The sequence below is a fragment of the Manis pentadactyla genome, chromosome 3, assembly GCF_030020395.1.
Source record: "Manis pentadactyla isolate mManPen7 chromosome 3, mManPen7.hap1, whole genome shotgun sequence".
Taxonomy (NCBI): domain Eukaryota; kingdom Metazoa; phylum Chordata; class Mammalia; order Pholidota; family Manidae; genus Manis; species Manis pentadactyla.
Genome location: NC_080021.1, coordinates 138,492,937 through 138,518,537, shown reverse-complemented (window position 1 = coordinate 138,518,537; position 25,601 = coordinate 138,492,937). Strand labels below are relative to the sequence as shown.

The following is a 25,601-nucleotide window of genomic DNA, read 5'->3' as shown; positions in this document are numbered from 1 at the left end:
TACACTTAGATAGACCTCAGCTCTGATTGGTTATGCCCTATGCAAATGAAGCTTTATACTTTCAGCCAGTCAAGAGTGGGTTGTGATGTCACTGGTTCAGTTCTCTATTAGGTCCTTGGGGTGGGACTTGCTCTTCTCAGAAGACAACATAAATCCCACAGCCCTGACAGCATCTTCTCTTGGAGCCCTGCCTGAATAGCAGAAACTTTCTCTTTTCACTCACTAAAAGAGCTTTGCTGGTAGCTCAGTACTCTTGATTGCTGTCTTCATTCTTCATTGCCTCTGAGACACAATTCTGGGAAAAACAGCATCTCAGCTGGTAACACTAAATCATTCAACATAAAATAGGAATAAACAATAGTCAAGGGAACTGGGAAAGATATAGGTAAAAATAACCCCAACAATACTGGTAACCCCAAAAGGGTCAAAACTCATCTTGCATGGTTACTATGTGTAGAGAAAATGGAAATTATGTGGCCAGAATTCTCAGCTGATCTAATCGCACCCATTGTATATGTGCAATAAGTAGTAGATATCCTTCTACTCAGGCGCATGCTTGTTTACCCATTGGCAATAAGCCATTACTGCTGGTATTGATTTAAGAATAGTTCCACTGGGAGCTCAGAGCAGAGGGAAGCAGGAGAGCAGAACCCAGAGAAGAGAGCAGAGACATAGGAGCCTGGAGCAGAAGCAGCACCTGAGCAGAGGCTGAGCTGGGGGCAGAGCCGAGGCAGATGGGATTCCAGTGGTGGACCTACTCCTGGGAGAATAAAGCTTGCTATGAGCCCCTTTTACCTATTCAGTCTCACATAATCCATAGTGAACTTCCCCTGAGCTGGGAACCCTCTCTATCTGGGGCTATGCTATGTCATCCTGAAATTTGATCATGAACTTCAAATCTCAAAGCCAAAACCAGAAGGAAATTTCCCAATACAACTACTAGTACTTCTATTACTAGTATAGTAAAAGAGTGAAGATGCACACTAACACAATGCTGTTTCACATTTCTTACATGTTTACCATGTGCGAGGCACTGTTATAAGGACTTGACATGTTTTGAATCATTCAGCTGCAGAACAGTGCTCACAATGGTCTGTATTTCACAGATGAAGATGCTGAGATACAGAGAGCTAACGTGGCTTGCCTAAGGTAAAAAACCCAGGACTCCAACCCAGGTTATCTGACCACAAGGGCCTGCAGAAGGAACCAAATTTTATGAAATTCCTCAAGAGTCTACTCAAATTCCTTGCCTACTTTTAAAACCTGGGTTGCTTCTCTTCTTCATCATGTCTACCTGCTTTCCAAAGTTGGAGCGACAGCAGTGGTAGTTAAGCATCCAGAAGGAACAAAATGGAAGGAAACAGTGGAGTGACATCTTCAAAGGGCAGGAAGAAAAGAACTTCTAGCCTGGAAGTCTGTGTCCGGGGAAAATATCCTTCAAACACAAAATTGAAGTACAGGCATGTTTTGATAAAAATATTAGAAATTTAATTGCCAGGATACCCATTTTAAAGGATAAATTAAAGATTGTCCTGCAAGCGGAAGTAAAATTAAGCCAGATAGAAACTTCCAGATGTGGAAGAAATGAAGAGCAACAGAAAAGGTGAATATAGGCAAATCTAAATGAATATTAATTGTATAAGACTTTATAAAATTATGTCTTGTGGAGCTACACACACACACACACACGCATACACATGTACACATATATGTGTGTGTATGTGTGTGGTCACTAAGCTCAGACCTGGGCGGGAGGCCCCCTTCTCTGTCTCTGAGCCCTTCACTCTAGTTTCTTTCACCTATGTAAGAAGTAAGACGTGAGGCTACGTTTTGTGTTCCCTGTTTCTAACGTGTTCCTGGTTCCTGGTTCCTGACTGAACAGGAGAAGTGTATCCAGTATTGTCCTTATAGGGAGAAGACAACGAGAGCCTGGGACTGGTCCCTTGGACCCCTTGCTGTAGTCTGTGATGCGTAGCTTTCTGTTAACGCTTTCGGTGTCCTGCATCCTTGACCTGTAGGCTTGAAAGCAATCTCATTTTGGGTTCAGTGAATGTCTCTAGCAATCAAACCCTGTTTAACTGCCACTGGCATTGCAATAACATTATTTTAATAACCAAAACTGAAAATGACCCAAATGTTCGTTAACAGCAGAATGGATAAATAAATCAGGCTGTATTCATATAATCGAATCCTCAACAGCAATGAAAATAACTCATGCTCCCCACAGAACACAGATGAATCTCACAAACAAAATGGTAAATTTACATTTGTAAAAAAGAGTACAAAAATAGACAAAACTCACCTGTGATAAGTACTGTCCACCTTGGGAGGGGAGGGAATGGCATGATGTTTAGAAGGCATGAGAGGGGTTTGCTGGCAGTGTTCTATTCCATGACCCGGGTGGTGGTTCCATGGTTATGTTCAGTTTGTTATAATTCACCAAGCTTTTGATTTTCTGGATGATATATATATTTTAAAGTGCATTATATTAAAATCAGAAACAAACACCAGATGAGCCCACAATGCTATTTTTAAAAAGACAAAGAGGGAAACGCTTCCTTGGTGACCTTTGTAACTAGGCCATCAACTCCTTGATCTGAAAATTGGCAACTAAAGAGGGAAACTTAAAAAATTATCCACCTTTTCTGTACAGACTATATTTTGGTGTAATCCAATAGCCCTACTTGAGGAGGGAAAGGGTTTTATAAATAAAGTATTCCCAGTTAAAAAAGATAGAATTAACAACAGCATTAGGAAATCATCAATGAGTAAACCTTGATGAAAATGATTAATACAGTCAAAGATCATTGTATTAGTTCTCTGTTGCTGCTTAACACATTACCCCAAAATGTAGCACCTTAAAACAACAAACATTTATTACCTCTCAATTTCTTTGGGTCATGTGTCTGGGCCTGGCCTACCTGAGTGCCCCTGGCTCAGAAGCTCCCACTAGGTTGTAGCCCAGGGAACATCTGGAGCTACAGTCATCTCACAACTTGACGAGTAGGATCTGCTTCCAGGCCCACTCACGTGGCTGTTGGCAGATCTGGGATCCTTGCTGGCTGCTGGCTAGCCATGTGAGTTACTACCACGTGGACGCCTCCATAAGGCATCTCACAAGATGGCAGCTGGCTTCCCTACGAGCTAGCAAGTGAGTAAGAGCTAGAGAGGAGTCCAAGACAGAATCCACAGGTTTTCTGTCTTAATCTTGAAGTGACCTCCCGTCAGCCTCCCATCATCCCATCATCAAGCAACTAGGAAAAGACAGTTTTGAGACAGCAGGGGGATTAAGAATATAGGTAAACAGATGGTAGCAAGGAATTATGGCTAATTTTTCTTGGTATACTAATGACATCATGGTTCTGAAAGAAAATGTCCATATTTTTCTGAGATGTACACCAAAACATGTAAGGATAACATTTGAGACATGAAGCCCAAGATTTGCTTTAAAGTCTTGGGCTTCAGCAGACACAGCAAACACAAACAAAAGGAATAGATGAAATAAGTGTAGTAAAATCTGAGTAAATATTGAATCTAGATGGTGGGTATATGCAGGTTCATTATACAATTGTATTATTTCTATGAATTTTTAAGCATTTCCACAATAAAAATGGGAAAAAAGAGCCAGAACTAAATGTAATTTTATAACTGAGTTCTAGCTAGATTTTAAATAATGCATATTTCCAATATTATTTAAATAGAGCTGGCCTCATAAAAAAGACGGAAACTGCCCAATCTCTTTTACAAAGGTAGCATAACTTTATTTTCACTATATCTTAAAAAATTATTTTATTAATTTTTTTCTTAAAGTATCATTGACATGCAATCTTATATTCGTTCCAAATATACAACACAGTGGTTCAACAGTTATGCCTATTATTAAATCCTCACCCTGACTCAAGTGCAGTTACTATCTGTCAACACTGGAAGATAAGTATTGTTCACCTTTGGGAGTTGTAAGTCACTGAAGGAATTTGTGCTTTCTCAACACACATGGGTGCCCTGGTTCAGATAAAAATCCAGCATATCACAAACATCCAGAAATGTCCATCATGCCCATTTCTAGATGGTATCTGCTAAAGATATCCACTATGCTGAAACCAAAAACTGTTTCTTAAAAACAGTGCAAAAAACTATAGAATAATTTGACTATATAGAGGTAAATTTTCTAAATACTAGGAAATAGAATCCAGAAACATATACTTAGGATCTCCATAATCATACACAGTATTATTCATAATTCAATTGCTCACCATTATTTCTTGCACTCCCTTTGGGTTCTTGCTAAACTACATACTTTGCTAGCAGTAGAGCATACTTTTTCAGTCAGGGACTGTGGGTGTAAACAATTTAGGCTCTTGTATGTTTTAAAATGTATTTATTTTAACCTTACTCTTTAAAGAGTCTGGATTGGTAGTAAATTCCAGATTGACAGTTGTTTTCCCTCAGCATTTTGAGTCCACTACACACACCATTGTCTTCTGACATCTACTGTTAATGAAAGTTCTACTTGTTGATTTGTCATTTCTTTGTATGTAATCCATTTTCTCTATTCCATACATGTTTTCTGTAATTATATATTTACTTGCTTAATGCTTTCACAGCTATGTTATGGTGTTTCTAGGTATAGATTTATTTTTGTTTTCTTGCTAAACATTCAGTGACGTGAAGTTTTCCATTTTGAGGTTTCATATGTTTCTTTGTTTCCAAAAAATTACCAGTCATTTTATTTTCAAACATCATCACTTTTCCATTTTACTTTTTTCCAGTAATTTCCATTGGATATGTTTCTGAACTCATTCTACCCTTCCATTACTCTTAACTTCTTTCAAGCTCTGTTACCTTATTGTGCTATTGTCTAGAAGATTCTCTCTCAGTGCTTTCTTCCAACTCATTAATCCTCTCTTAAGATATATCCAGTATAACATTGAGATATTTTACTGAGGTTTATTAATACTATTTTGCTTTCAATTATCATATTTTTCAAGATTTCCAATTTGTTCTTTTTCGAATCTTCCTGTTCTTATTTCATAGATGCTACTTTCCCAGGTCTTTTATCAGTGAACATACTTGTAAGTTCTCAGATTGATCTCTATATCCTCAGGTGTTAATTCTTCCATTTGCTGTATTTACCAACTATTTTTATAGTTGAATCCATATATGTTTAGATTATACTAAAGAGCTGTTCTTGTTTGGAAGTTGTTCATACACACACTTTCTCTTCATATGATCATATTTGCCTCAGCCTTGGTCCAGGTCGATTTCATAGTTCCAAAGCAGGTCTTACATTAGCAGGTTATTTGGATCTTTTACTCCATATTCATGGCTTAATTTTGGACCTCCCATGCATAATGTATAGTCTCAGTTCCCATGTTCCACGGTGCCTATGCTTCTTCACTTTCCATGTTCAGTGCTCTCAAAAGTAAAATCTGCATGCAAGATATTGTAATAAACTACATATTTTATTTAAGAAGTTACTTTTTTTGGATAGTCAACCTGAGGGTAAATTATCAAAGACCTATGAACTAGAGGGGGAGAAATAACACCAGGCATCTCCTACAAATCTCTTCTCACTATTGTATTTTATGTTTATGAATGAATCTGCAGTATAGTGCTTCCACTTCACAATCCCTTTGTAGTATCTCCATTCCAGATCCTTTAGATCCGTGAATTGTTTTCCTGAAAAGAAGCATATTTTCAAAGAATCACTTGATAGTGTAATTTAACCTTCAGTAATTCAGAGATGCTCCATGGACACAACACACTGTGTAGCCATCCCCTTCTGTAGAAAGCTGTTTCTAAAGCTTTATAAACTAAGGGCGGAACCCATGGTGTTCATCTGATTAAAGGGCTCCTACAAATAGGAAAGTGCATGGGTCTGGCTAATGGGCTGGAGCAGGTCCTGCAGGGCCATAGAGCAAATAAGCAGAAGCTCTGGCCTGCTTCTGATGGGCAGCTTTACCACTCTTGTGTGGTGATATGTGAGCAGATGACTTATGGCCCCGATTCTGCCCCTGCATCAATCAGGCCTCCATCCTGTACTGGGAAGGGCCTGGGTTTCCCTGAGTCTGCCTGGGTTGCATGTTCTGTATGTGCCTGAAGTAGCAGTTTGGGGCCTGGGACTGTTCCTCGAGTTCATACCATCCCTAGTGGAACAGATACTGATGGTGGCCATGGTGTTCCACAGTCCTTCCCAAGGGCCAGGTGCCAAGTTTCAGGGAACTTCAGAAGATCTTGGCAGGCCTGGCATTGCAAGAACTGGTGACAGAAGGAAGGAAAGGGACTTTTGGCTTATTTTGATACCAAAACACTTTACGTGTTGATCTGTGGTAGACAATATAGGCTGGCTCACTTCGTGCCTATTACAAATCGTTTTTCCCTTCCTCTACTGCAGAAACCAGAAAGAGCTAAGATCTGTATTCACCAGCCCTTCACCAAGGGGTGGCTATTAGACTCAGGTCTGGCCAGTGAGCTACAGGGAGAAGTCCTCTGAGGATGGTGATCTGAGGAAAGCACCTGAGGAGGCTTTGCTTCCCTATTAAAAGGGGTCAGAAGTAGCCAAAAGGGTCCTTTGTCCTAGCGCCCTCTTCTGCCTAGAATGTGGCCATAGTGCTGGAGGTAAAGGACATGTCCTTTGGCCATGAAGACAAAAGTCACATTCAAAAAGGTGGTGGAGCCTGAGACCTTGATACCATCAGAAAGCATTGCTCCAGCCCTGGTCTAACGGCCCCAGACTTCTAAGGATACAGGAAAAATAACTCCAGCTGGTCAAAAATAACTCTGCCATTCTTGGTCAAACATTCCTAGCCTACATGGTCACACAGGATGTAGCCTTACTAAGAGTAGCTCTCCTATGACAGGAGCAAAACAAGATGACAGCACCCACTCTCTTTTCCTCCCCCAGTGCTTGGTGTTAGTAAGGATATGTTCGATGATATTCTTTGGTATACCAGGAGTTCTAAAGTTCATCTGCACTGAGAATACTTTAGGGGCTGGCTGGCTGGCTGATAAAATGGTAGTACTACTAGGCAATGTAGGACAACAAAAGATGAATTGTTGCAATACCAATAAAACCAAAGGAATTACTAGATATTTTTGCTATGGACACCTACCTGGCTTCATGCACATTCCTGGAATATACAAGACATGGACCAGAAATTCTGCCTACAGGATCTGAGGAATGAGGTCATGGAGACAGAGAAAAAACTCCCACACAGAGTCTCGAGGCCACATGAGAGGCTCCCGAAAGCTGGGTAGGCAGCAGACAAGCCGTGCACTGGGAGGAAGGGGCAACTTGGCTTCTTTGGGTGGCAAAACCATCAATGCTCAAGCCTACAACAATTCCTCAGTGGGCTTTTCTTCTCCTTCTCCTTCTTTCCCTTTTTAAGAATTAAGGATTCAGTCTTCAGCATCATAAAGCTATTTATAATAGTAATTAAAGTAGTGATAACATTTGTACCCTTATAAAAGTACCACCAAATTCAAATCACAACTCGGATCTTCAAGGATTCAGCATCTTTCTTACAGAATAAGGGTTTGGTCAGTTTTAAGATAAAATGCTTCTGGATCTGCTATCCCATTACTGATTCTCAGTACTTCCCACACTTTCTCCTCTCTGGCCTCAGACTTAAGCTCTGCATAATGTGAATTATCTAGACCATTTCTACAATTGCCTTAATTCGTAGTTCTATCTGGGCTCCAAAACACACAAAGTATGACTCTATCAAAGGAATCTGAAACCTGCATTAGACTTTGTCAAAACATCGATGTAGGGAATTATGGCAAAGACTTTTCCAGGATTCTGGACCAAATATGATCAGAGTAATCAATCTCTTCCTTTAAATCTTTTCCTTCTGTCTTTCCCACTATTTTTAATATAAAAGTAGAGGTCTCAAAATATTTGCTGTGCAAATGGTTTTATCTTGAATCTAGACCATATTTAGAGGGGCTCAAATATTTAACATTATTGATTTAATCTATTTTTTATAGCTACACAGAATGGTAAAATATGACCTCCCTCATTACATTAGGAAAATGGAGACTATATGAATAAGATACTCATTTCTCCTTAAAAACACTAATATATGTTTTATAATAAGTACAGAAGTAAAGGAGATGAAGTTCAAGAGTTAGTGCTCGGATCTGGGATTTCACCCTGGAATGTTTGATTTTCTGCTATCTCACATTGCTACTGTAGGCAGCAAGAACATCAACCATGAACTACAGATCTGCAAGATTTCCATGGGCCAGTCTTTGACTATTTGGGCTCTAGAAACCTAGGTTAATTTTGTAGTTAGATTTCCACCCATTTTCTCCCTCATGGTCTCATTTGTTTCAATTACCTCGATCAACTAATAAGTATTGAGGAACTTCATCTTTACAGACAAACTTTTCTGGCAGGACACTGGAAATGCCCTCTCTTTGTAATGTTTTGGTGCCCTGAATCTTCTGTGTGGGGGCCGGTGGCAAGGAGCTGGAGTGATCGATGAGAATCTCATGAGGTGAGGTGTGGTCGGGTGCAGGGATCCCACACTAAGCGAGTCTCTGATGGGATTTCCAGAGTCTCGCCCCCAGAGAGAGTGTGCTGGCCAGTACGCTGCAGGGCAGGAGCTCCGCCAGAGATTCTGGATCTTCCTCCTCCTCCCTAACCTCCTTGCACATGAAAACAGGCTGGGGGGCTTCCACCCTCAGGTCAGCTCCCTCGGGGAATGGCATGCCACTGAGGTCATGACTAAGTATCTTCTGTGCTTCACTAGGCGACATACTGTGAGTTTTTAGTAGATTTGATTTCTTGTTCTAGTTATTAAAATTCTCCATGAATGCATATAATTCTGGGAGCTGTGGAGAAAAAAGCAGGAAGTCAAGAGATGGGTGACAATGTAATCATCTGGCAGTCCCACAAGCCCCAGCACAAACAGGATAACCAGTAACCGTGAAAAGAGAAACATCTTCTTTTAGTTGGGAAGACATCTTTGCCTAAAAAAATCAACTCAGTAGTGGCAATGCAGGGCAGGGTCAAATCTCAGATTACTTCCCCCAAAGGGGTATAATTTAGACACATCACTTAAACCCTCTGTTATAAAATGAGTGCATTAGACATGGACTCTTAAGTCTGTAAGATCTTTCCAATTCTAAAATTCTGTGAGTTACCTTGGGGAGAGAGACAGCGATGGGGGTTTTCAACCTTTGTTTTGAGTAAGGCTATATTTCTCTTAAGGAACAAAGGGAGCCAGATAATCTAGATATCAAAGCTTCATCCTAGTGTCTGTAGGGTTCAGAATGTTCAGAAATGCAGTGCAAAAGGGCTGGAATGTTTTAGCAAAGCAAATGGCTACATCGTGGGGTGTTTAGGACTAGTTGGCAGAAAAGACATTAAATGCTTCCCCACAATACCTTTCTGTATTTAAAATACTATGTGGAAGGAATAACATCTTATTTTCTAGAGCATCCTGCCTACTGATTCCATTCTTCCTGAGAGGCTTCATAGGCCATTTAGCTGGAAGGCCAAAGTGAGCGCCCAATATGGGCCATTTAGCCCAATGCCGTTTCCCTCCCATCCTCGTCAGTTCTATTCCAAGAGCAACAAATACGAAGTGGGCAAAGGTTGGCAAACGGCTCTTCCAAACTCATGACCATTATCATAAAAACAGCTCAGCTCTCCTTCGTACCTGTCCACTGAGGTGTTGCATTTTGCAGTGACAAAAAGCTCAAGTCACTGAAGGGAAATTTCAGTTTCCATGGCCCCCAGGTATGTCAGTAGGTATTCAGTAGTTCAAGTTTTTACAACTTTTAAATATAAAGCTTCCTGTGTGCAAAATGACAGCATTGTAAGCATATCCCTGGGGGACTCTGCGGCCACGGCCTCTGCAGCTGGGTCGGGGTCCCTGAGGAGCACTGCGCTGGGGCTTTGCTCCCTGACCCCTGAGGAATGCAGTGTAAGGGGTGAGGAAAAGAACGATTAAACAATCGGATGAAATATGAAGGGGGAGGGCAACGTTTTTACCCCTTCAGGATTTGTAAGTGGAACCCTTTTAAAACTTTTTATCATTTAAATTTTCCTTTTGTTTTCTCCTTACTGTAGGTCTGTCAGATTAATCATATTTCAAGCAAATATTTTCTCTGAAACACCTCAAGTTCTTATGTTATTTTGGCATTTAATACTAGTTCAAATAATCCTTTACGGATTACTTAATTTTTTTGTCTTAGACACATTTTGATCAACTTTTAGTTTACCTGAAGAAAAACTCAACTACATCCTTACCTGGAAAACATACTTTTTATTCATAAGAAAAAAGCTAATCAGAACAACAACTAACACTTGAAATAATTTGCTTTGGACCAAATACACTAATAGGCATTTCACAGATACAATTTTGTTTAATCCTTTTGTGAGAGATTAAAAATGGCCATGGAATCTTTCCAACTGGTCTCATCCATAAGGGACAGTTAAATTCACTCCCACGTATGACTCTGGGCTGGCCTTATACTTAGCTTTGACTGACAGCATGACATGTAAAGTGACATTGCGTGACTGTCAGAGCCTAAGTCTTAAGAAGCTCTGTGGCCTCACTCCACATTCTTGGAAGCCACAGCCATGGTGTCAAATGGCCCAGCCACCCTTCTGGAGAGACCACACGGAGTCAAGAGCCGGTGCCAACCAGTAGACATGGAAATGCAGTCATCTTGAATCACTGCCCCATGATGACTACAGCTACGTACGTGACCACAGATGATCCTGAAAGGGGAAGAACCACCACCCAGCCGAGCCAGCCAGCTCCAACCTTACGGCAAATAATGAATTATAGTTGTTTCAAGACACTGTTCCTAGTGGATTGCTATGTACTGATGAATAGCAAATAAACTCCACAAGGCTTAACATTCTTGGTTTAATTTATTCCACTGAAACCTCTGTAGGTAGTGGAATGTAGGCGGGAAAACATCTCGGGGGTACCACTGCACCCTGACTGGTACCTGCGGGGACAGGATGAGTGTCAGAGATGAACCGAAGCGCTCACTTGGTGTTTGGGATGAGGCAAAACACTTAGATTCCTCCTCCTTCTCAAGCAAAACAGGAAAACCCAGGGCTTATATATTCAAATATATATTTATTCTGAGACACTTATCATATATCTAGCTACCAGTCATTTGGAGAGATATCTCCAAATACATTACCACTACTGTGTCTACTGTTTCAATATGTAGGAGGAAAAAAAAACAATATAATGCAGAAGGCCCACCCTGTTTCCTGCATTTGGACAGTGGCTTCACAGACATGTCTATCCCTGAGCACTTAAAACAAAACTTGATTGTACTTTTCCTTTCCCTAACCTGCTTCCTCTAAGACCTCCCAGTGCCTCCTGGCCAGCCACTCCTGTACCTGCCGCAGTGTCCTTCATCCTGGGGGGCGGCCTTCTCCCATTCCCAAGAGACAATACATTTTTCTCCCTTCTCCTTCCCTTAGGAGAAGGCTAGATTTAACCTCCCACTACATATACATACTGAACTTCAATCATTGGTGCCACCTCAGATAAACGATTTCCAAATTTAGTGGCCAGCCCTGCAATTCTATATCCATAGATTCAAAGAAATACCTAAGACATGTGTGCTCACTGTACCACAGTGAGATTGACAATAGGGAGTGGGGCACAAGGAAATGTAGGCCCTTGCTGATTGTCATTACTGGATTACTATTAAGATCACTTCCCTCTTGTTGAAGGGTCAGGATACAGAATGCTAAAATAGATAATCAGGCAAAAACATGCTTTTATTCACTTTCATGCTTATACTTCACTCACATACTCTTTACCTTAGACCTTTCTTTTGAGCCAAGCCAATTTCTAAACCTAGGTAAGCCCTGTAACCCAGCCTCTCATGAGAGTGTGCCTGGAGAAGTCATGAAAATAGAGCCAAGAAGCCTGTTTATAGATTCTTGCAACTTGAGGGAGCCTCTGTGTGGGCTCTTGAGCACTTCTAGTCATCGTGTTATTGCTGGGAATTCCTACAATAAATTCTAGTTTTCCTAAGAAGAGCAAGGGCATCTCACAGGAAACCAGTGGGTCACCCTCTTCTCCATTTGCACGCACACCTAACCTTCCATCGCCCTCCACCCCAGAGGGAGTGCTCTCTCTGCTCAGCTATAGTAACTCTCCCACACAAGGTGGTCTATTTGACTCTCCTCTTAACTCTTGTGGAATATTTCCCCTTCATCAGGGAAACAACTTCTCTGTCTCCATCATTCTTTTATCTTCAATCTCATCTTCCTCAGCGGCTCCCTTTTGTCTTTGCAGGCATAAAATACCTTCCATTTGGGGGGAAAATCCAACTTCTCTTAACTCTGATGCTAGCACAAACTCTTGACCTTCATCTCTCCTCTACTTCTGTGCGTATTGTTTTTTATATTCTCCTGATCTGATCTTCAGTATAATATTTCAATTGGGTGGAGACATGAAGTTGCTTATAAGGGGAAATCACAAAGGCATATACTCTCTGAACCTAGAATTTCCACATCTAAATATTATGTATTTTTATATTTGAAAAATATATTTGTACACTTGACAATGAGATGTGAAGTTATTCACTGCAGCATTGTCTGCAGCAACATTGTTTGTAGCTTGGAAACAACCTGAGCTTCCTAAGAGAATGGGACCCAAGACAATCTCTATGTCTATCAACACTGTGAAGGATCAGTTATGGTTTTTCATACAACAAAACAATCTTCAGCAAAGGATTCTGTACTCTATGCCTCACATATGAGCAAAACTAATCTATAAGGTTAGGGATCAGCAGAGCTTTTATCTTGGGAGTGGGTCAGTGCTGGCATGGAGCATGAAAATTCCATAGTTTTGGTAATGTATGTTTATTTGATCTCAATGTCAGTTGTATTTGACTTACAGAAATTTATTGAGCTATATCTCCAAAAGTTATGCACATTTCTGCATCTATACTAGACATCAATGAAACCTTTGCCTAAAGGGGAGAAAAGCACTTTCTAGAGAAAAGGGAAGAAAGCCAAGAAAAATCCATTCATGCTGTTTTTGGGTCTGGATATAACTGTCAATAGTGAATGATTAATGATAACAGAAAGGATCCAGCAGTGATAAGCTGATACCACGAAGCAGGAGAAAAATGTTGGAAGAGAAGAGAAGCATAAAGCAAGCACAATCTAGGTTAAGGGAAATCTACAATAAAACCCAAGGAACCACAGTTGAGAATCATTAACTGTAACTGATTTACTGGAATTCATTGCATCCTTTCTCTCCTTTTTAAAACATTTGCGATTTTCCACAATAAATACTTTTTTTAAATGCATAGATTGTGAATGGAGATTACTCAAGGAAACAATTTTATAATACAAATGTTCTGAAGGAAAATAAAACATGGGTTCTGCACAAAAGAAGTCAAATAAGATAACAATGTGGCGAAAAAAGGACAACGAGATTAAGACTCTAAGAAGATGATAATTATAGAAAATAATAAAGAACCAACATACATATATCTGGCCTTACTAAGGAAGATAAAGGAACAAAATATGAAAAAGTGTAATAGTTTTTGGGTTTACTAAATTAAAGGCCCATAATAATTCATTGTGACTCTAAAAATAATAATAGAAAATGATAGAGGTGGAGCTATATATGTTATCAAGGAAAATAATAATCATTGCAAACATGAATAGTGTTTACTATGGGCCAGACACTGCTCTGAGTTCTTTTATATATTAACTAATTTGATCTTCATTAAAATCCTATGAGTAAATGCTTATTAGCCCCATACTACAAATAAGGAACGCGATTAGGTTAAGAATACAGATTAAGACTACAGAATGGCAAGGATGAAAAAATTAAAATTATTTCATGTTGACGAGCTGAAGGGAAGTGGCAAGCTTACATAGAACATTTGGTGGAGTGCCCATTGGTACAGCCCTCTTGGCAATTTGGCAATACCTATTATGATTCAAATCGTCTTTTTTGTGACTCTACGTTTGTGTTTCTTGAAGCATTTTCCTTTATGAATTACTGACCGTGTGTAAGTTAGGAATCAGTTTCCTCAGGCAGCATTGTTTATTGTAAGAAGAAATGAAGAGAATTAAGATAATGTGCAGAAGAAAAGCAGGAGTAAGACAAGTGGAGACAGAGAAGGTCCTTGTGCCATTCGACTTCCTGGTGCCCATCATTGCTGAGACAGGCACCATAGTGCACCACTGGGCCCCTGCACTGCGGTTAGGGTTGCCAAAAAGTTCCCTTTCTTCCTTATGATCATTTATATTTGCGCCCCACCCCCAGCCCAATTATGACAAATATACTTGATGTGAAAAAGATTTCCAAATCACAAAAAAGATGGACAGTTCATATTAGAAAGAGAAATAATAGAAAAACGGTCAAAGGACTTGAGGAAATTCTCACAATTAAAGATGAACAAAGTCAATAAACATATAAAGATATGCTCAATTCACTGGAAGTTAGATACATGTAAACTGAGATTTTAATATCACTAGATTGGTAAATGGGAAAATAGTGAAAATGTCCATTCATGGGGAGGGTGTGGAGAAATTGGGTCTCTCATTCAATGTTAGCAGAAGTAAAAATTAGCTCAAACTTTAGAGAAAAACTGGGCAATGTTAGAATATGTGGGCTATTGAAACCAATAGTACTCTTCTATCGATATGTGCTAAAGAATAATCAAAAATGGTGCAAAGGATGCTCATTTTATGTGTTCATGATATTAAAAAGCTGAAATAGGGGATGAAGTAAATTTAAAAATTATTTAAATTACCATGCCATGTAACCATTAAAAATAAAAAGGTAACTTTAAAAATATTTTCCTCATTAAATGAAAACATGTAGTAGTAGATTCATATGAAGAATGTGATCTCATTTCTTTTCAAAATATATCGATAGTAAAGGTGTATATACTCATTGTAAAATCTCAGAGGGAATTATTCTCCGAATAGTGGTAGTCCACAAGTGTTTGAGTTAGAGTGAAACTTTTACTGCCCTTGTATTTAAAAAATTTTCTTTCATGAATTATTACAATAAAAATAGAAAGCACTCCCAGTTGGATGTCAGGGAGTGATATAAGAAAGATGTGTGTAGAAATGTGTTTCCATGGGTGTTCAGTAAAGTATTATGTATAATAGAAAAAAATGGGAAACAACCTAAATGTCCAAAGGTGAACAAATTAGGGAAATCATTAAGTGGTACAGAAATATTAAATAACAGGAAAATTTTTAAATGGTTTTGATACTAAACAAAAACAGACACTTAAAGAGTATTTATCCATGATCCTATTTTTTCCAAAAACCCTATGTGATTCACTTTAAAATGTTCACAATAGTTCTATTTGGGGGAGGGCAGATGGTGAGTCATTTGTCTTGTCCTTATGATTCGTTGTGCTTTTGTACACTTAACAATGAGCATTTATTACCTTTACAATTAAAAAAATCCCACGTTCTAAATTCAGCAGGAGGAAGAGAAAGAAGAACGGAGGAGGGCGGCTGTTTGTAGAAATCGCACCCGGTCGGAGACCGCTGTGTCTCCCCCTGACGGCGGGGCCAGGTGAGGGAGGCCCGGGGCGGTAGCTCGTTGTACTGTCTGAGGTCCAGGTGACAAAAGGATTTGTGCTGACCTTGTGCTGGACGTGGGAATGAATGCCAGTGGGCACCAGGTTTCTTTCCAGGACAATAGAAAAGTTCTAACACTATGGGGATTGGTGAATAACTCGGTAAATTAACGACATCACTGACATGTGTACTAAAAGCAATTAATTTTATTTAAGTAAATTATATAACCATGAAGTTGTTTTAAAAAAGGAGACAAGTCAAATGACAAAAAAAAACTGGTCAGCTATCTTGTGATCTGCCTGAAGAACACTATTAACACACGGGCAGGGCCCCGCTGGGCAGCCGTGAGAGGGCCGGGGCTACACGTGGGCAGCCTCCAGCCCTGCTCTCCTCGGCGCTCCTGAGCAGATGCGTCAGGAGATGATGGAGCGAAGGGGCTGTACAAACCTGGGCCCCTGACCATATGTAATGGCTGTGAATACTAGCCACACTGGATGTGCTGCAGAACTTGAATTCTAAGTTCCAAGAACTTGAATTTATTATCGCATTTAATCCTCTCATCAACTAAATCTCTGACGCGGATACAATTATAATCTCCATTTAACAGATGAGGAAGTGGGCGCAGAGAGGGTGAGCACCTTGCTCTATGTAACAGCTAAGAAGTAATGAATCTAGGATGAAACAGGGAGTTCTTCTACAGAAACCACATTTTTATATATTATGCTATTGTGCATAAATGTGATTATGTCACATCATATTTTTCAGTGTCGTTTTATTTGATTTTCCTCTGTGTCCCTTCCAGATCATATAGCATCATGGCTTTTTCCTCTGAAGCCCCCAAGTGCGTGTGGCCCCCTGGAGAGGTTATGGGGTTCCATGCTGTGGGAACGCTGGTCCAAGCGAGAAGAGGGCTCCTTGGGAAGATGAGAGCTCACAGGGGCCTGAGGGTTTGCCTGGACTAGATTAGCTTTGTTTCCTGTGAGTGCCCACCCATATCTGTGCCTGCCACCACTTCTAATACCTGCTTTGATACCAACGGAAAGCCACATGGCTGCAGTGGTGCTGACTTGCCCGCCTCTCCTCCGGGGCACTGGCCATGGACTAAACGGGGGTCAAGGCCAGTCTGGAAGCTGCCAGGGTCAGAGCCGTGGCCTGAGTGCTGTCCTCAATACCATGGCGTGCTTCTGAACACGCTACCAGCACATACGGAAGGAAAAGACCAGACGCTGGGTGGGGTGCCACAGGGTGGGCGTGCAGATCGGTGGCAATGCCCCTCCCTCCCGCGGCTGTGCCAGGGACGGCGGCCTGTGCTGCTGCTCCGGTCTCCGTGGACAGTCCCTAGGGAATGGAGCCTGCTCGGTGCGCTGGTTGGAGGGACAGTGGCCTTCGTGGTGGCCTTGAGGACTGACAGGCCTCCTGGGGCAGGGGAAGGAGGGAACACCTGGAAATGTCAGATGCAAGCCACTTTGATCAGCTCAATTATTTCCACCATTCAGTTTGCTGACAGCAGGCAAAGGAAGCTCTCTACCCTTTTTTGATTTCCTGTTCAGATTATCATCTCTACCAACGCTGTACACTCTCAAGACCAGATGTGGGGAGACGGAGAAAGGACACCAGACATGCTGACAGCAGAGCCAGGTCAGGGCCGAGCGTCAGGGGGAACTTGCAGTGGGAGGAAGGCTCGGAAACCTGGGCAGAGGGAGGCCGTCGGGGGAGAACGCCCCAAGGGAGAGGGAGGTGGCCGGCTCTCGGGCCAGCTGGGGCCAGCTTCCCGGGCCCTGCTGGAGGGAGGTGAGCCTCGCAACCGTCTGTAGGAACAAGCCCAGCCATCATCTCATCTCTTAGCCCTGGCGTTTCCTGCTTCTCCTCTACCCACTTCACCCCACCTCTCACTGCCAAGCCTGGATGGGCTTAATTTTCACTCCTGTTCTCTCTTATGCGTCCGGAGTACATTAGTCACCGCACTTACCACTTGCTTTACAACCATCTGTTTGGGTGGCCCCCTTTCTCATCAGTCTGTGTGCCTGGGGGCAGGGCTGGGTCTCATTCCTCCGGCAGCCCAATGGCAGAGCCTGGCCCCTGGCATATGCTAAAAGCTTAGTGAGTGTTAAATAAATGAGGACCTGCCCATTGTGACATATAGACAGTCTCAGATAAAGAGCTATGTGACAGTGAGGGTTAGGGGATAATCCCCCTGTTAGAGGGTAAGGTGGGAGGTGGAAGAAGTTGGGAAGACTTAAAAAAAAACATTAAATAGCTGAATTGTGAATACATTTCTAATCAGTCAAGTTTTCCTTCTATAGATATGGGCAAGGGGTAAAGAAGAATTTGAGGCAGGTCAGTAGACAGCAGACAGGTCCGTGCTCCCTACACCCACCCAGATTTTCAGGCTGGAAGTGGATCTGGGCCACACGGTTAAGCTAACTCTCTGCCTGAGCCAAGCAGCTGAGCTCCGGGCTCTGTCCCCACCCTTCAATGGCTCCGCTGCCCTGGGAGATCTTCACCACAATCATCGGGAACTCTGCCCAAATAGCCATGTCCCCAGAATGGAATCTGTGCATTCGTCGGTGTTCTCCAGACAACAGAACCAGAAGGCTACACACACACGGAGATTTATGCAGAAGTGGCTCACACAATTATAGACGCTGAGAGGTCACATTATCTGCTGTCTGCAAGCTGGAGCCCCAGGAAAGCCGTTGGGGATGATTCAGTCTGAGTCAAAAGGCCTGAGAACTAGAGTTGCTGATGGTGTAAACAGGAGGATGAATTGTTCCTTCCTCTGTCTTTTGTTCTGTTCAGGCTTTCAGTGGGTTGGAGGATGTCCGCCCACATTGGGGTGGACCATCTACTTTCCTGAGTCCACCAATTCAAGTACTAAATCCCATCCTGAAACACCCTCCCAGACACAACCAGAGATAATGTTTAATCTGGTACCCCTTGCCCAGTTGACGCACAGAATAATTAAGTAGTCAGGCCAATTGAGAGTTATCAACTTTTATAACTGTGGGGAAATACATGTAATAAAATTTACCACCGAGACCATTTTTAAGGCGTAGACGGATTAAGTATATTCATTTTGTGTAATCATCACAACTACCTATGTCCAGAATCTTTTCACCTTCCCAAACTGAAACTGTCCCCATCAAAACACTAACTCTCCACTCCTCCCTCCCCTGGCCACCATTCCACTGCCTCTGTGAGTGTGACTACCCTACATGTCACATTAGAGTGGCATCATACAATACTTGTCCTTCTGTGACTCGTTTATTTCACTTACCACAGCATCTTCAAGTTTCATCCATGTTGTGGCATGTCAGAATTTCCAGTTTTATTTTATATTTTTAAAGGTCAAGTACTTTATGTGAGAAGTCATCCCAGAAAATACCAGTAGGGGAACAGGAAAGTAAGACAGGAATGGAAGGGGGCCAATAAAGGGTGTTTGATCAAGCAAGTCATCACTGTAGGTAACCTGAGGTCAAGTCCACTGGGGAGCTCTGTGAGCCAACATACGACACAAATGTGGAACCTTGTTACCTAAGGAGCACTGGAGTATTTATCCATCGATTCCTATCTACTATTGGTTGAGGGCTGCTTCAGAGAGGCACTGATTCTTCAGTACTTTTGGGTTGCCATGCACCTGGGCAGAGAGAGCTCTGGTGGCCAGAGAAAATCTTCAGTCAAGTAGATGCAAATGCTAGCAGTTTGAAGTCAACTGGCATGCACAGACATGGCAAGTCACAGGTTGTGTGGGTGGAGCACTGACAGGGTCTACTATAGAATGGATGTGACTTTATTAAATCACTTCTTATTTAAGTTGCTTATGTTTTCTAGCTTATACAAACAAACCTTCAACAAGTATTCCATCCATGCTCCTTATGCACATGTGCAAATATTTCTTTAGGTTAGATGCCTACAAGAGGGACCACCCATTACACAATGTTTCTAATTTTAATCTCCCAGGCTGGGGAATGTCTACTGTGATACACTCTGAACTCCAGGCTGCAAGAATACAGACATCTTCTCTTCCTTAGTCTCTTAATCTTGCCTTTTCAGGAATTCTTCAAAATTGAAGACCTGAGAACATCTAATGACTTTCCTACTGTACTGAATGGGATTTCAACAGCCTCATCTTCTCTCCATAGTCTATCCCTATAACTTTACCCTTGTCTACTGCCTTAAAACCTGCTGCTGCTGGTTTATTCAGATTGTAAGTAGTACTGTACTAATACAAAATCAGATTCTGGAACAATGGGTTTCTTCTATTTGGTCAGATATGGCGCCTTTATTTACCTGCATAGGTAGGCTGTCATTTCCAAATAAAGAGCACCTGTTCAGAGCTTCAGACTGCATCTGTGTAATCCCTTTCACAGTAGCTAATAGGATACAATTACGAATTTATAGAATTTTCAATTAAATTAATTCTAATTTTTATTTCTACTTTTTAACTCAACTTTATTAAACTAGTTTACATGCAATACATGTTTTACGTTCAATGAGTGTATTTGACATCAAATACACGCAGGTATCACTACCCCAATCAAAATAGAGATCATTTTTCTATCTTGTCCCTTTCTGGCCAATCCTTCCCACTCTTGAACCAAGGAATCACTGTTGCTTTCCATCTCTATAGATTAGTTTTGCCTGTTCTAGAATTTCATAAAAATGGAATTATACAGTATGTATTCTCATATGAGATTTCTGTCACGCAAAATGTTTATGAGATTCACCCATGTTGTTGCTTGTATTGGTAAATCTTTTCTATTACTGAATAAATTCCATTGTACAGATGGATCACAATTTGTTTATCCATTCATCAACTGATCAACATTAGAGTTCTCTCCACCTTTGAGCAATTATAAACAAAGTTGTTAAAAATATGCATGTGTTTTTTTGTGGACATGTTTTCATTTCTCTTGAGTAAAGACCTGAAATGTGCATTCAAATCTTTGTCCATTTAAAAAATGGAGCATAGGTATACTTTACATATTCTGTATGTAAGTCCTTTGTTGGATATATGTATTGTGAATATTTTCTCCCATTCTATGGCTTGCTTTTTCAAATCTTAACAGTGTATTGGAGTAGAACTTTGAATTTTTGATAAACTGCAATTATACTTTTTTCTTTTATGGCTAGTGTTGTAAAAAGAGATCTTTGCCTACCATAAGGCCATAGGATTTTTTCGTATATATTATGATTGCTGTATCACAATGTAAATGTATGTTTTTTATTACCCAAATTATTTAACAAAGTGACGGTGACTGCTTTCTCACCAAAAATGTGTTAGAGTTCCAGTAGCTCAACCTCACCAGCACTTGGGATCTCTTAATTATTAATGATGGTAAACATATTTTCATCTTCTCACTGGTCACTTGTATAGCTTCTTTTGTGAAATGTGCAAATCTTCTCCCAATTAAAAAAATTGAGCATAGGTATACCTTACATATTCTGCAGGTAAGTCCTTTGTTGGATGTATTGTGAATATTTTCTCCCAGTCTATGGCTTGCTTTTTCAAATCTTAAGTCTATTGAAGAGTAGTATTTCAAATTTTTGATAAACTGCAATTTAACTTTTTTCTTTTATGGCAAGTGTCATAAAGAGATCTTTGAGTACCATAAGGCCATAAGACTTTTTCTTGTATTTTACTTTTAATCTTAAATTTATGACTTATTTAGAGTTTATTTTTGTGTATGGTATTATGTCAATGGTTTTTCTTTTTTTTTAATCTACCCCCTTCCCAGTTTGGATATCCAGTTGTTCTAGCATTATTTACTGAAAATCTTTTTCTGTTGCATTTTCTTAGCACCTTTGTTGAAAAATCATTTGATAAAATATGCGTATGCTTACTTCTGGAAACTCTATTGTTCCATTGAACTATGTGCCCTTATGCTAATGCCACATTATCTTAATACAGCTTTGTTGTATGTCTTGAAATCAGGTAAATTTATTCCAACTTTGCTCTTTTTTACCAAAACTGTTTTCCTTAATCTACCTCACTTGCACTTCTTTATAGATTTTGGACCAGTTTGTCAAATTCTAAAATAAATAAAGGCTTCTGGGATTTTGGTTTGTACTTCACTGAGTTCATACATCAATTTGAAAAAAAACTGACATCTTATCAATACTGAGTCTTCTAATTCATGAATACAGTTTATCTTTTCAGTTATTTCGGTTTTCGTTGAGCAATGTTTTGTATTTTCAGAGTACCACAGATCTTGAACACATTAAGCTTATCTAGGAGTATTTCAAGATTTGTAATGTTATTGTAAATGATACTGGTATTTAGAAATCAATTGGCTTGTTTATAGTGACTTCGTATCCTGTGGCCTTGCTAAATTTAGTACTAGTAGGTTTTTTCCTAGATTTTTGAGGATTCTCTAATTTTATTATTCTATAAACAAAAAAGTTATATCTCTTCCTTTCTAGTTATTTAGGGCTTTTCTTTCTTTTTCTTGCCTTATTGGACTGGTTAGGACTTCCAATGAACAGTGAGTAGAAAAGATGAGAGAAAACCCCGTAACCTTGTTCCCAACCTCAGGGAACAGTGTTCTCTCATTCAGTCTTTCAGCATTATGTATGATGTTATTGGTAGGTTTTTCATAGATGTTCTTTGTCAAGTTCAAGAAGTTTCCCTCTAGTTTTAACCTGCAAGTATTTTTAGTTTCAAGTGTTTGTATTTCACCATGCTAAAAGATGTTGGGACTCTAGGCCTTCGTTCTGTTTTCTCTAGTCGTGTGAGGTAGAGAGCATGGTTTTGCAGTCAAATAGATTTGAACTCTGCCACTTTCCAACAGTGTGACCTTATTCAAATGCTCTGTCTTCCACTTCAAATTTCCTCATTTGTAAAATAAGGATAACTGTCTTTTAAAGTTTATTGTGAATATGATACACATCATGCATCTGCCACATAGTAGGTACTCAAAATATATTACTACCCTCTCTCCATCTTTTACCTTCTCTTAGTTTTTGACTATGATAACATTTATAATGTCTGCCCAAGTTTCACAGTGGTTTTTTTAAATGGGTATTGGTCATAGGAAGGTCAGGATCTCATCAGTGGGTGAGAATTCCATATGTTGCAGTAACATGTGACAGCCAATCAGGTGCTTTCCTCAGCTGACTGTGGGTGGATTCCATAATTATTCCCAGGCTAAGATTTCCTGGGATTAACATGTTGTCCCAACAAGTACAAAATAAATGCAATGTTTCGAATGATACCTAAGTATATCATGTTCACTGCTTTTAATAGTATATCCACAAGGAATGATTCACAAGTCTTGACTCTAATTTACATGTAGAGAAATTTTGTTAATCCACATACATGTGTTCTTAGACCTGGAATTCTCCAACTCTGAGTACAGCAGGAGCAGTGCTGTTGCCTGGGGGCAGGAAAGAGCTGTTTCCTGCATCCCAGCTGTAGTGCCTGTCTCCACTGTCAGAACCAGTTGACCAAGCGCACAAGATTTAAACTTCTACGTTTTGTGTCTGTAGCTGCGTAGGCAGGACCTCCATCTGGCTGGCCTGACACCAGGGTAGGGACTGCTGGTTTGTGAGCTGGTGCAGCAGGCCAGGAGGAAGGCACAACAGGCTGCATATGACAATTGGGGGCCTCAAAGCCGAGTAGCCAGCCAGTGGAATGAAGCGCGTGAAGCTCCTGAAATTTCGCAACTTGCTGGGCAGAGCATACCCAGACAACTTTGTCCACTTATCCCTTCTCCCCCACAGCAAGTTCTGAGCAAACACCACCCCATCAGCAACCCTCTTGCTGCTAGGAAGCCTTTCAGACCACCTGCCTTTCCCTTGTCCCAGACCAGCCAGATGTGGATCCCTGTCCTCCACAAATGGCTGGAATCTCAGTCTCTCCAAGCATTCTGCCTGTCTTAGCTTTCCAACCCCACTAATCTCCAGAGCACCATGCAATGTAGGTTTGTGCACACAAAGCAGATCTCCAGGGTGGGGTGCTCAGCATAGCAAGCAGTGTAGGAATAGCTTTACTCCCCTCTTCTGGAGGGAATTTTGCAGTATTTGAGCTGGCAATGACAAAAACAGGCAGGAGACACCACTTTGGAACTTGAGTTTGTATTGCATTCCAAGAGGCTCCAAACACCCATCCGGCCTGTTGCAATGTGGGTAATGGGTCTCAACTCAACCTCACCTACCCCACTAAAACCTTATGTGCACACGTGACCTCCCCATTCTGCTGCTCTTCCCTGACTGGAAGATCCTCTGTCCGCTAAGGCCTGAGAACCACACCTGGAGATTTTAATTTGCTCAAGACACCTGCCCCTGGACTTCCTGCAGGAATGGTCAGAAATCAGAGTGCAGAAGACTGTTATCTCCCCGCTTACAGGGCTATTTTCAAACACATTTGGGCTAACAATTCTGCTTCTGGAGCCTAGGCTTTTTGATGGAGTCATACAAAAAGGGGTGTGGAATTGGGATGAGATAATTTTCCACAATGCAGTTTTCCAGTTGGTGGTCCTGAGAAGAGCAGGCAAACCCTACATCAAAGCCATGAGAGAGAATCTTCTGTACAACTGGTAGAAGAGGGAAGCTTGCCTTTCGTGTCTCAGTACCATACTTTGCTTCATCATCCCTCTGAATATGAAGTTAGTTGGTGCAAATCATCTAAGGCTTCCCATGATAAAAACCCAAGTCCTGGGAGATGTCCGCAAGTTGTTTTTGTTTCAAACCCCAGCAGGAGTTCTGTTAAATAAAGCTCACTGTGATTTGCATGCAAGGCTGTAAATATCTTCAGATGTATCAGAACATAAACGAACTTTCACCAGAAGAGAAAACTGAAAGTATTGAAAAAAATAAGAATAGATTGCATTTCCCTTTGGCCAAATAGTACACATCTGCGAAAATCTGCACAATCAGATTCCTGGTGGACAGACATCTGGGCTGCTGGGAAAGAGGCGGGAGGAGGACTTGCCACTGTATTTCCCATGTTTGCAATGGACTGTGAATCATGCAAAGGTCTTGTGTGACACAGTACATTAAAATCGTTAAAAAGGTAAAAGCATATTTAGCAGAAGCGTGATGTTCCAAGATTCGCAAATGAGGAATTTCGGGTCTTGGACGTGGAGGCTGCAAGGCCTTTCTTTGACGGGCTAAGGTTTTCCAGCAACAGAGACCCCGCTGGGGTCTGCAGGGCCTCCAGGGACAGCCCTAGGGACGCACGGGCTGCTTTCAAAAGCGCAATGCGCACAGTGCACCAAACAAGCTGCGGCTGCACAGACATGCCCATGTCAAACACAGGGCTGCCCGTGGCCATGAGTTCCGGGGTGCTTATCAGAGAACACGTTCCCATAGGTTCAGAAAGCCTAGCCTCTGTGGCAGTCACAAGCAGTAGGAAGCAGTGGGTTTCTGGACGCAAACTAGGTCGATGGACACAGAATGAAAGTAGAGGGAACATCAGCTAGGACCTTGGTGCTGAGAGCCCGAAAATGATTTCTAAGCGGCCAAGAGATGCACCCACCAAGGGTGTGGCCCTGTATGCTGGAAAAGCACCTGTGCTCTTTCCTACCTGCCAGAGTGCCATGGAATGCCTCCCGTTCCCTCCTGCCCACTGCCCCTCCCCCACTGCAGAATGTTTGGACCCCCCTACATTCTAGGCCTGTTTTAGATTCAAACTTGCCCTCCCTGAGTGGGATCCTGAGCAGTTGGTGGAGGAGGCTGCTCTCTGGACTGGACTGGGTTCTCCATGTGGAACAGCCAGGCAGCTGAGGTCGGCTCTCAGCCCGTAGGGATGACTTCAGGAGGTAAGGCCTGAAGGCTGGGTGGGATTATTTCAGGGGCCCCCACCCACGGGTCACTGGGATTCAAATGTGACTCTTATCCGGGCACAGTGGTAAGACCTTCAAGGGGGGAGAGAGCTCTTGCTTATATGATATCTCACCTTGAAGATAGGGGGGGGTCTCTGGAAACCTGAGGAAGCCTGGAGAGGTGGCTTCTGGATGTGAGTCAGGTGACACAAGGGAAGTGCCTGAGTTGGGAGAAGGGACTGCCGCCAACACGCTGCTGCTTTCTCGGAGACAAGCTGTGG

The 25,601-nt window shown here is 41.4% G+C and overlaps 2 protein-coding genes across 2 annotated transcripts in view; both read right to left on the bottom strand.

Annotated features, from left to right (window-relative positions):
• The window catches only part of GOLM1 (golgi membrane protein 1), a 439,304-nt gene that overhangs the window by 108,774 nt on the left and 304,929 nt on the right, over positions 1-25,601 (bottom strand). The gene's annotated exons all lie outside the window — the stretch shown is intronic.
• LOC118931895 (uncharacterized) overlaps positions 5,066-25,601 on the bottom strand; it is a 45,372-nt gene continuing 24,836 nt past the window's right edge. Inside the window, 4 exon segments of the mRNA XM_057499396.1 lie at positions 5,066-5,554; positions 5,556-5,679; positions 7,113-7,164; positions 8,596-8,838. Coding sequence (XP_057355379.1) covers positions 5,467-5,554; positions 5,556-5,679; positions 7,113-7,164; positions 8,596-8,763 — 432 coding nt within the window. The 5' untranslated portion in view covers positions 8,764-8,838 and the 3' untranslated portion in view covers positions 5,066-5,466.